This window comes from Nycticebus coucang, chromosome 12 (genome assembly GCF_027406575.1).
Source record: "Nycticebus coucang isolate mNycCou1 chromosome 12, mNycCou1.pri, whole genome shotgun sequence".
In the NCBI taxonomy this organism is placed as follows: Eukaryota; Metazoa; Chordata; class Mammalia; order Primates; family Lorisidae; genus Nycticebus; species Nycticebus coucang.
The window spans coordinates 20,575,570-20,587,450 of NC_069791.1; the positions used below are offsets into that span (position 1 = coordinate 20,575,570).

At 46.0% G+C, this 11,881-nt stretch overlaps 1 protein-coding gene across 1 annotated transcript in view; it reads right to left on the reverse strand.

Annotated features, from left to right (window-relative positions):
• The window catches only part of ANO6 (anoctamin 6), a 187,865-nt gene extending 177,145 nt beyond the window's left edge, over positions 1–10,720 (reverse strand). Inside the window, exon 1 of the mRNA XM_053556715.1 lies at positions 10,462–10,720. Within this exon, the coding sequence (XP_053412690.1) occupies positions 10,462–10,531 (70 nt within the window). The 5' untranslated portion in view covers positions 10,532–10,720. The remainder of the gene's footprint in view (positions 1–10,461) is intronic.
• Between the last annotated feature and the right edge of the window lie 1,161 nt (positions 10,721–11,881).

Consider the following 11,881-nt stretch of genomic DNA (forward strand, 5'->3'; position numbering starts at 1 on the left):
ACAGCCTTGGGGAAAAGGTATAATCTCCAATAAAAAACAAATGGGTTTGCGGGACAAGACAGAGGTAAAAACGGCTGCCCATAATATTAACAACATCGGCTTATAATAAAGGAGGGCTGTTAGGGTATCAGGCACCATCATCGTGCGTCCTTCATTCAGTACAACCACTGTTTGAAATAGGAAGGGAAGTTTTCCGGGTCACACAGCTGATGAATGTCTCGGCCAGAATTTGAACTCACATCTGTCTAAAAGGAAAAGGTTAAGGAGTGGTGGGTCTCCATCTCCAGGCAGACCCAGGCTGTTGCCTGGTGAAAGTGTCAGGTGAGAGGTGGTGTAAAGGGCGCTGAGCAGCCTGATGGGCATCCAAGGGGCAGGAAAAGGAGCTGCTGCTGACATGCGATCATCGCGAGGACCAGAGGTCAGCACAGTGGCCCCTTTCTTCTCCTCACAACCCTATCAGTCCACACCCTTGACCAAAGGAAGGTGAGGCCACCCGTATCTATAACAAACAGAAGAAATAATCTCTCACTCCACGGAGGAGTCATCCTTTTCTTCTAATCTCCAGAAAAATATCTATAATCTAATTCACATTTTCATCTTCAAAACCTTGAGCAAAGATCACTTCACCTGACCTTTAATACCTATACCGAGCCAGGGTTTGGGGGAGAGGAGGGTGGATCTCCCTCAGCACCCAGCCTGGTCTCTCCTCCATGCCACATGCAGGGGGAGGCGGACTCCAGAGGCGCAGCTACAGCCCTCTGAGAGTGTGCAGGAGAACTGCAGCTCCGCTCTCAGAAGACATTGAGACAAATGAGGGGCAGAATCTGGCGCTGTCTGCAAACACAGCGGTCATAAACTGGGAAGGTGGAGAGTGGGAGAGATAAAGAGGTCAAAAAGGTTTTAAACATTAGGTCAGCAAGATAGAAAGGGATCTTTCGGAGTCCGCCAAACAGTGAACAGGGGGATTCCTTTCCATCCCCACATTGCCAGTGCTAACAATGGAATCACACAGCCCCACGGCCGCTGAGGATCTGACCACTAACCTCCCCGTCCTCTGTCCTCCTGGGACAGTCTAAAGGATTAAGTCTATTCACTTCTTTCTCAAGGGCCTCCTTTGTCACTTCTTGTGCACTCAATTATATGATGACACAAAGGAGAGTGCTCACTTTAGTTAGAACAGCCTGACAGCAAGTGGGAGAAAGGGACGGGCCACCAGGGCCACTGACGGAGCCACAATCCCTACATGGGTGAGCCATTCCTAGGAGCCTCCCATCCTAGGAGCTTTTGCTAAGATTCCCTGAAAGGGATTCCCCTTGAAATAGGTTTCCTAGAATTTAGAAAACATTATCCATCTGTCAGATGATCCGTGAGAGTAGAGCAAGAAACACCCACAATAATTATCTCTTTGTAGAAACCACATACTATTTTTCGACTCCTTTTATCTTTAAATACATGTGTCTGCAGCACAGCCACTGTCATGATTATCCCTAACCTGACACGTACTGAACAGTCCCGGCCTGGGTAACGTGCCACAGAGCAACACGAAGCACACAGCCACGACGGCGGGGACCAGACCTGGAGGCCTCTGAGGTTGGGAGTAACAGTTTCCATGACTATTTTTTTTTTTTTAAGAATTTATTTTGAGGGTGATATTGCAAATGCACTCATAAGTGTCCAAGTGAAAAGGGTCCCTTCCCAGTATTGCACACACCACCCGGTGTCCTCCCAGCAACCTCACAGGACGAAGAAACAGGCTTAGAGCGTTTGAGAAACCTACCCCAGGTGACAGACTCCAGGTGACACAGCACAAGGTGACCACAGACTCAGGGCATGTCTGCAAGACTTTCCTGCTCCCTTCCTACCACTCCACATCAACGGTAGTCAACTCATCACCTTCACAGACTCATCATTCTTCCTTAAAATTTCTGTTTTGACTTTGTTAGGGATTAATTTTCATCCCCAAGGAAACCAAGAAGTCCTCATTAAAATATGGTTTTCTTTCTTCCTAAGCTTCATCTAAGATCATTAAACGTATATTGTTTCTTTACTGTTTACATCACTTAGAAAATAATAACTTTTTTTTGTTTTTTTTTTAAAGAAAAAGTATGTTTTACGCAATGAAAGCATTAGGGCTATTTAGCAAGTAACAGAAGAAAACTAAGTAACCATGAATAGAACTGTTTTAAATCATAAATTATAACAAAACTTTAAAATAATGTTAAGAATCTGATTGAGTTTTGTATTCAGGGAGAACATATTATCTTTGTGTAGAATTCAGTGAGAAATCATTTTTCTTTAAAACAGTACAAATCAGGAAAGAAAAGAAACATAGTTCAGATTGAGTCTACGTGATGCCACAAGAAAAATTTAGCCATCGTTTTGTCTGTGCAGAGCCAAAGATTATTCTTCAAACATCTAGAAAGAAATCATGACAAATTCAATTACATAAACACAATCTCAGTTTGTACAAAACAAGCCTATAATTTGCATAATTGTACTTTGTCAAAAAAGAATCTATTTACATGACTTTGACCTAGGGCTAAAGTTCTGCCAAAGTTAAAATAAACATTATAGCAATGTGAATTTTAAAGACCCAAATCCCCCTTTACCCCCAAACTTCAAGTATTTGTATTTTAAAATAATGTAGGAAATAAAAGAATTTCAATGCCCTAGAATGAAAGCATTAAATACAAAAGCAACATCTGGATTTCACAAAAGAATGTATTTTCCTTCATTTGTATTTTTGGCTGCTGAATAACTTACTGCAGCAAGATCTTTCAATTCATATTCAGACATGTAGCCAGAGCAATAATAAATACCATGGCAGAGAAAGTTGCCTATTAACCCTTCAACTTGTCTTCTATAAAAACGTTGCATCTGATATGTTTTGGCTGAATAGTATCTGAATTGCTCTTTGGTCCATATCCAAAACATTCTACTGTTGACATGCTCATCTAGTATTCTACAAACTGACTGCTTCTTAGGATGGATGCTAATTAATTTTGGTGGCACTACTAGAAAGACAAAAATGAAGGAAAAGTAAAAAAAGGTATATGACATAAGATAATCGTTTGATTGCATTAAATTTCCACACAATCTCTATCTTTATATATGATTTACCAATCAGTCAGGTAGTATATTTCCTCGGGTGAAGTAAATTGGAAATGATGTTTTCTGTTCTTAACTAGCACGTTTTGCAGACCCAGCCTTAAATGCATTGTATCAAAAGCAAATCATTAAATCATATGGCATATAAAGCTCATATTAAATTCTAAAATACTGTCCTGTAACGAACATTTTGTTGAACATCTATGTGAAAAGCATTATGATAGTCAGGCTATGGGATACACAGGTGAGACGTTAGAGTTTCTCCCTTAGCTTTTCCTTAAGATGTACTGAATCAGCTAGAATACAAACTACAAACTAAATACAGTATAAAAGAAAAAAACCCAAAGCATTAGCTAGAGCAGAAACTTATTAAAACATAATCATTTTATGTATTTATTATTTTATGTTGCCTTGGTAGAGTTGCTGTGGCGTCACAGCAACCTCAAAATCTTGGGCTTAAGCAATCCTCCTGCCTCAGCCTCCCGAGTAGCTGGGACTACAGGCACTCGCCTCAATGTCTGGCTATTTTTGTCGTGTTGTTGTTGTAGTTGTCATTGTTGCTTAGCAGGCCCAGGCCGGCTTCGAACCCACCAGCCCCAGTATATATGACCAGCACCCTAACCACTTAGCTATGAGCGCCAAGCTGAAACATAATCATTTTCATCTAAAGTGCTACAAATACCACTTTGCAAATTCAACACCATTCTTTAACTTAAGGCTAGATTATGCAATTCTTACTAATACTCATAATCTCCCCTCAAATCTTTACAGAAGCCTTTTGTCTAAATTTCTAGGTTTTTAAAAGGAGAATAATAATAATAAATCGAGTGCAATCAATATGCATGACTGTTGCAACCCCTTGGGAAAAGAGAGAGAGGTCTGTGAATGTGTGGAGCTCCTACTCTTTTAGAGCTGTATTTGTCTCAGATCCAAAGAACAATTGAGTGTTATGAGAAGAGACTGGAGAGCCAGTCTCCATACACATGGTCCCCTTGCCATAGCGAACCGGGCAAGAGCAGCATCAAGATTTCTTTTTTGAGAAACCACCGCATCTTCAGGAATACTCAGGACTCTCCGCCGTCTGGCCCCATTCCCTCACCTGTCTTCTTCTCCCTCCAGGGCCAGCTCAGGCACTACCTCTGGAGACCTTTCCTGGATTTCTCTTTGATGCTACCACAGAGCCTAGTACACATCTTGATTACAGCATTAATCACAAGTACTGCAATTACCTGTTCACAAATCTGTCTCTTTTCTAGATAGCGAGGTACTGAAGGGCACTGACCCAGGAACCCAGCAGAGTGCCTGGCAGAACATGCATACTCAACAGTTTGAGAACAGATAACTGGGGGTATCTCAAAGTGCCACAGAAGAGAATTGTACCAGGGCCATAAAACCACTCAGCATTATGTTAATCATATTATTTTAAAAGAATACATCTGCATTCTTTTAAGAATTACTTGGTTGGCTCCTACCAAAGTGTTATGAGGGACGCAGCTTAAAACACAAACCACAACAAGGCACCTGTCTTCAGGGAGCTTACAGTCTAGAGGAGGGCGAGGAAGACAGGCAATTTTTAAAAATGGTAACAATGGAATGTCTACAACATTTAGGATATTTTGCATGATTTCTAGAAACCCAAATGACTCAAACCTAGTCACCAAGAAATCAATGAAAAGATAACCAACAGCAAAGACAAAACAGATGAATGTTAATTGTGTAGAACAGAACAATAAATGTGAGAATTCATTGGTGAGCACCTTGGGCTAGAAGGATCAATAAGAGTTTTCTGGGTTCCTGACAGGCTTAGAAGAAAAGGGAGTAGAAAAACACAAAAGTACTTTTAATATTCTCTCACTCGATGTCAATCAACACAGAAGAAGGAACCAGCCGTTACCTTATAATTGCTTCCTCCTCAAGACTCACATAGCTGTTGATCATACAGATTCTTAGCTTTCTTCATTGCTTCCATAGATACATCTCCCTTGTGAGACCTAAGGCTATTTGGGGGAATATTTTCCAGGCCCACCCAGACCAGTGGCCCACAACAACAAACTGACTCAAGTGGTCTTGCATCCCTCATCCAAGAAAGAACTGACTCAGCAAAGAGGACAATTGGCCCCACTCAGAGCCTAGCCAACTAGCAGACCCAATCGCCTTGCCTTTTGTCCACCAAACTATCTTTAACTCTTCCTCCCATCTCCTCACATGGCACCTGTGAGATTAAATTAAACTCCTTGTCTGCTGTAACTCCTGCTGTCTAGAACTGTGGTCCCCACTCAAGTCTCAGGCCAGTACCCATCCATGGCCTGTTAGAAGCCAGCCAGACAGCATTACCACCTGAACCCTGTGCTCCACCCCAACCCCTGTGGAATAACTATCTTTCATGAAACCAGTCCTTGGTGCCAAAAAGGTTTCAATCCATAAGCTGTTAGGGACCAGGCTGCACAGCAGGAGACAAGTGGCAAGGCAAGCAAACAAAGCTTCAGCTGCATTCATACCTGCCCCCATCACTCACTGACCCCGTTACTCATCTCACCACCTACGCTCTTCCCCGGACCCACCTGCCCTGCAATCCATGAACAAACTGTCTTCCAAGAAACTGGTCCCTGGTGCCAAAATGAACCTGTAAGGCTGCAACATCAGCAATGGACACCAGCTAGGTGTCCACTAAATCGAGTAAATCCTGACACCATCTACCTGAGGATAGCATCAGATCTCACAGGTTGAGGGCTCAGTCCCACAAGATTGCCTTCCACTTCCAATGCTAATTACAAACCCTGGTTGTGTTACCTGAGCTTGTTTCCAATTGGCTATAAATCGAGGTTTCAACAACCCCCATCCTTAGGCTCTACTGATTTGCTAGAGAGGCTCCAAGAACTTTGGGGTTTTTATGGAGACTTCATTACACAGGCATGAATGATTAAATCACTGACCCTTAGTGAGGTGATCAATTTAACCTTCAGCTCCTCTCTGCCCTCCCTGGAGTTTGCAGGGTGGGACTGAAACTTCCCACCCTCTACTCCTGCCTCCATCTTTCCAGTGATCGCCACCAATCCTAAAGCTACCTAGGCCTGTCAGCCACCAGTCCACTTATTAGCATACAAAAAGACACTTATCACTTTGAAAATTCCAAGGGGAGGGCCGCGCCTGTGGCTCAGTGAGTAGGGCGCCAGTCCCATATACCGAGGGTGGTGGGTTCAAACCCAGCCATAGCCAAACTGCAACAACAACAAAAAAAAAATAGCCGGGCGCTGTGGTAGGCACCTGTAGTCCCAGCTATTCGGGAGGCTGAGGCAAGAGAATCGCCTAAACCCAGGAGTTGGAGGATGCCGTGAGCTGTGACGCCATAGCACTCTACCGAGGGTAATAAAATGAGACTCTGTCTCAAAAAAAAAAAAAAGAAAGAAAATTCCAAGGGGAGTTGTATTCCAGGAAACTGGACAAAGACCAAATACTGTGTGTATTTTACAACAGCACAGTCTGGTTCCAAGGAACCCTGCTCTCAGAGCACACAGCTATGTCTAAATCATTTTTAGTCTCCCAACACATGGCACAGAAGGACTGCTCAATGATTGCTTAAGAAGCAAATCATTGATTTGGGGCTGGGACCAGATTTGCAGGTAATTAAACATGAAATAGGTATTTAGGGGAGGTGGTATGGGAAGATAAGTCTATCTAAAAAATGGAAAGGGAGCCAATAAAGGCTCCTCTCAGAGGTCGTAGACTATGGCCTCTGTCTACCCTCGATGACATGGCCATTAGTGATGGATATCAGAGAGTAAGCTGACCACAGATGGGGAACCCAAAGCAACCTACCTATCTAAACAAAACCTCTCTGTCTGAACCATCTGAGTAGTCCCTGATGGCTCCCTTCTTTTTTGGAACCACTTTTCCTTCCTCAGCAAAGTTCAACCATACAGAATGCAAGAAACAAAATAAACAGCATATTAATCTGATTTCTACATTCTAGCTATGAAAGATGTTCTTCCTATCGCTTTCTACATCAACAGGAAGAGATGAATTTAATTCACTGATTAATTGGGGAGGAAGGGACTACAGACAAAGCAGCCAGGCACACTCTTCTGCACACAAGGCGGTGGAGCACACAACCTGCCTCCCAGGGGCTGGCAAAGACATTTGGTCTCCAGCAGCACAAGGGCTACAAGACACAAATTTCCAGTACACTACTGCCCAGATGTAACTTCTATGGTGGGTTGTTGGTCTTTGGGGGGGGGGGGGAAATTTTTTTTTTTTTTTTTGAGATAGAGTCTCACTATGTCACCCTGGGTAGAATGCCATGGTGTCACAGCTCACAGCAACCTCAAACTGCTGGGCTTAAGTCATTTAGCCTCCCAAGTAGCTGGGACTACAGGCACCCACCACAAAGCCTGGCTATTTTTTGGTTGTAGTTGTCACTGTTGTTTGGCAGATCTGGGCTAGATTCGAACCCACCAGCTCTAGTGCATGTGGCTGGAGCCCTAGCTACTGAACTACAGGCATCGAGCCTGCAAAAATGTTTTCAAGCCAACAGGTTGCCTCCCTCATGAGCAAACCTTTGGGTATAATTTCTGGTGCCCATGACTTAAGCAAACAAGGAAATGATACTCATGGTCAGATTTATCATCTTAATCCTCCAGATCAGTTCACCTAACCTAGGAGGCAACTCTGACACTTGAAAGTACTGAACAATGTTTCAAAAGCAAGCAGAAATCTACATTTAATAAGGTCCTAAATTCCAGTTTGCTAGAGGGCACACTCCCATACAAGTTCATAAAACATCTCTGTGATATAATTAAGGAGCACATCTAGTCAGAAAAGTTTGTGGGGTTTTTTTTTAATCTCCTGAAAATTAGCCCAAGATGATGTCAGCTGGTATACCCAGGAACTTGTGCCAAAATAATTCTCCTGCTCAGAATTATAAAGTTAATACTTACAGAGGATTTTACAGAGATCTTCAGAACCCAAGTGGGTGTTAAACTATTATACAGCTGTTGGCAGTGACAACCAAAGACTAGGAGAAACGTATTAGTCAATAGCTTCAACACAGTCCTGTGTTACAAAACTACAGGCAGAGGTTAAAATTATAATCTTCATTTCCCCAATCTCTTCCCCCACAGTTGGAAATTACAATTATTTTGTAACAGGCTCTGCACACTATCAGCCTACTCCTGGAAATCTTTAAAAAGGCTTCTTATTTGGGCCATGACTGTGGCTCAAAAAAGTCTTCTTATTTGGGCAGTGCCTGTGGCTCAAAGGAGTGTGGCACTGGCCCCATATACCGGAGGTGGCGGATTCAAATCCAGCCCTGGCCAAAAACTACAAAAAAAGGGTTCTTATTTATAATGGCATACACTCTCCATTGGCCCGGTAAGACATTTTCTGATATAAAGTCACTGCAAACCTACTAAATTTTTATTTTCAAAGAAGAAAAAACAAAAATTGCTGAGATCTGTTTAAATGTTATCTACTGTTGAGTTGACCCCTATACACACTAAAGTATTAATATTACCCTGTTTCCCCGAAAATAAGACAGTGTCTTATTTTAAGGTGTGCTCCAAGATGCGCTAGGTCTTATTTTCAGGGGATGTCTTATCTTTCCTGTAAGTAGGTCTTATTTTCGGAGGATGTCTTATTTTTGGGGAAACAGGGTAGTAGTTTCTGGAGAGTGGGGTGGGGAGGAGTAGAAATGTTTAAATTTCTTCTATATCTACACTGTTTGACCTGACAGAACAAGCTTGAATTACACCTGTCATTAAAAATAAAAAGAACTATTGCCATACACTTATGAAGAATTTTTATAATGCTTCAAACGCACTAGACCAAATTACTTTTCTTCCTATACTGAGATCCAGTGGAACAAATAAAGCTCAGAACCTCTTGCTTACTTCAATTTCCACGTGGGCTTTTACCCTCATTTACTTACTGTACTCAAAATAAACAGTGACACCTTACCACAACAGATAATATTCTCCTAGGAAACAGTGCGAATTTTGCTATAACTTTAACTTTACGATTTTTAGCTAATTATCCCTTACTGCTAACTCTAGCTAAACAGGAGTATCATTTATTATCTGACAGCCAGACTGACCTGGTGGAAGGAGCACTCATCAGTACTGGTCTTGCAAGTCAGAAACCCCTTTTAACTTTTTGAAAGAGAAGCTAGGCAGCTCTAACCGTGAGCTTCAGTTCTGTTCACTATTAAAAAGAATAGTAGAATCTGCTCCCTCCAAAGCATGAATACCTAAGAAATTGTTCTCAAACGAAAGAAAGGTAAAACTAAATCATGGGGGTGTAATCCTCTTCAGTTCATCATCAGGACAGCCAGGAAGTTACCAAATTCTCGATTTAAATGATTAGCGTCTACAAGTGAAAGGGAAACCACACCCAACTCCTTAAATTAAGTTACTTTTAAAGTTAATTCGAGAAGAACAGAGCCTTAGGCCGCGAGCCGGCTCTGGTCTGTTTCAGAGATGAGTTGGCGTCCAGCTGGGGCGACTGAGCTGGAGTCGCCACAACAGACCGGCACGCTAATTTAATTACAGGCTTCTGCAGGGACCCAATATGTCATCTTCCCTGGTCAGTGTTCTCTTAGGGACCTGATTTTCTCCCAACTCCTCCCATTCGTTTCCCCTTCAACTCCTCCCATCCCTTTTGTTTGCTTTTTCACTCTTAAACAGCTCTTCCTCGGTTCCGCCTACCGCTTCTACGCATTTTTTGCTCTTAACTAGAACCGGGGCACCCCAGGCCGGCCCCCCAGCTCCAGGGCCCCGCAGGGGTAGGGCATGCCCCGCGGCCCGGTCCCCGAGGCACGGAGGAATTCCTCCACTGCCCCTGGGGGCTCCGCAGATGGAGAAAGGTATCCAAGCCCGCGCCTGTCGGAGTCAAATCACTTCCCAGGGCCGCCCCGCCCAGCCCAACCCCACCCTCCCAGAGCCGTCGGTTCGCTGGGACTCCAGGGAAAATTGCGGGGTGTGAAACCCTGCTCCCCAAACTCGGGCCTGCTCCCCAAGACCCGCCAAGGGCGCGCCCCTGCTCTCTGCAATACCCAGCTTAGCGGGAGGCGGAGGAAATGACCCCAAAGTTGCTCGATCGAGACTCGCACGCGCGGAGGCGTCCGGTGTCCGCTGAGAATCTTCAGCGGCCGTGTCCCTCGCGGGTCCGGGGACTGTCCTCGGGGCGAGCGCCCCCGCACCCCAGGGGCCGCAGCCGGGCCCGAGTGGGCTGGCGGGCGGCCTCGGCGAGCCTCCCTTGCCCCTTCCTGGAGCGGCTGAGGGTCCCGCCCGTTCCCCCGCCGCAGTCCCCGAACTGCTCGCCGCGTGCGCTCGGGTGAGGACGCGGGGACCCCGCACTCACCGATGTCCCCATCGTCGTCGTCCTCCTCCTCCTCCATGTCTAGCAGAACGTTCCTGGTCATCTTCTGCATGCCTCCCCCAGAAGGCGGCTCGGAACTTGGCGCGAGGTCGGGGCGCGCCCGGGCTCCCGAGCGAAGCAGCAATCTGGGGGGCCGGCGGGGCGCGCGTCGCTGTGCTCAGGGGCCGCTGTGCCCAGCCCGCGCCGGGAGAAGCCGAACCGAGGCGGCGCAGACCCGAGCCCGGCGCCCGAGGAAGCCTCGCTGCAGCCCGGCGCGGCCGGCGACTGAGCATGCCCAGTGCGCCCGGCGAGCTCGCTGCGGAATGATTGAACTTCCCCGGGTCTGCGGCGCCGGGAGGAAGTCGGGAGGCGCGAGGGAGCAGCCGCGACCCGGCCCGCCCGCGGGGGACCCGGGGGAGGGGACGGGGCGGACGGGGCCCCCGCGGGGGCGGCCTGGAGTGCTAAGGTCACCTCTGGGCACCCGCTGTGGGGCTGGGTTTTTCTGACGTCCGAAACTGGAGAGCGGAAAGCGCTGCCTCAGCTCACGTGAAGCGCCCTGAAGGCAGGCGCGTGCAAGGGCGTTTAGAGGCGGCGTGGAGCTCATCCTGGGGGAATCTTTAAGTAAATTACTAACTCCAAAATTGGGCAAAGTGCAATCTGTAAGATTACGAAGGCGAAGAAAAAAGGTAAAACTCGTGAAGAATCGGGGACAGGAGAGAGAATCTTCTTTTAAAAGAAAATAATTGTGTGCACACAAGTAGGAGGATTTCCGCAGCGATCGAGGCTGCGGAGACGCGAGAAGCGCCCTCTACCCGGCCCGCCCGGGCGCGCACGGGGAGTGGTCGCAGGACGGTCGCCCAAATGTGCCGCCCCTTGGACAATGAATATTAGTCCTCCACGTCAAAGAGGCAAAAGAAGCCCAAGGCCCCTGTAGTTAGATGTAAATTCTTTTGTAAAGCAATGTGAAGAAACATAGTAGCAAGAGAAAATAAAACCAAGGCAGAGAGTTGTTTTTTGTTTTTTTTTTTTTTGTAGAGACAGAGTCTCACTGTACCGCCCTCGGGTAGAGTGCCGTGGCGTCACACGGCTCACAGCAACCTCTAACTCTTGGGCTTACGTGATTCTCTTGCCTCAGCCTCCCGAGCAGCTGGGACTACAGGCGCCCGCCACAACGCCCGGCTATTTTTTTGTTGCAGTTTGGCCGGGGCTGGGTTTGAACCCGCCACCCTCGAAATATGGGGCCGGCGCACTGCTCACTGAGCCACAGGCGCTGCCCGGCAGAGAGTTTTAAAACAATCATTTTTAGAGACCAAAGGGAGCAGTGGGACCAATACAAAGGATGTAATACTGCAGGTTCCTTGGTTTGTGTGTCCACGGAACATTTTTCAAAATAGGTGGTGAATTCAGATGGGTAAATTTTGAC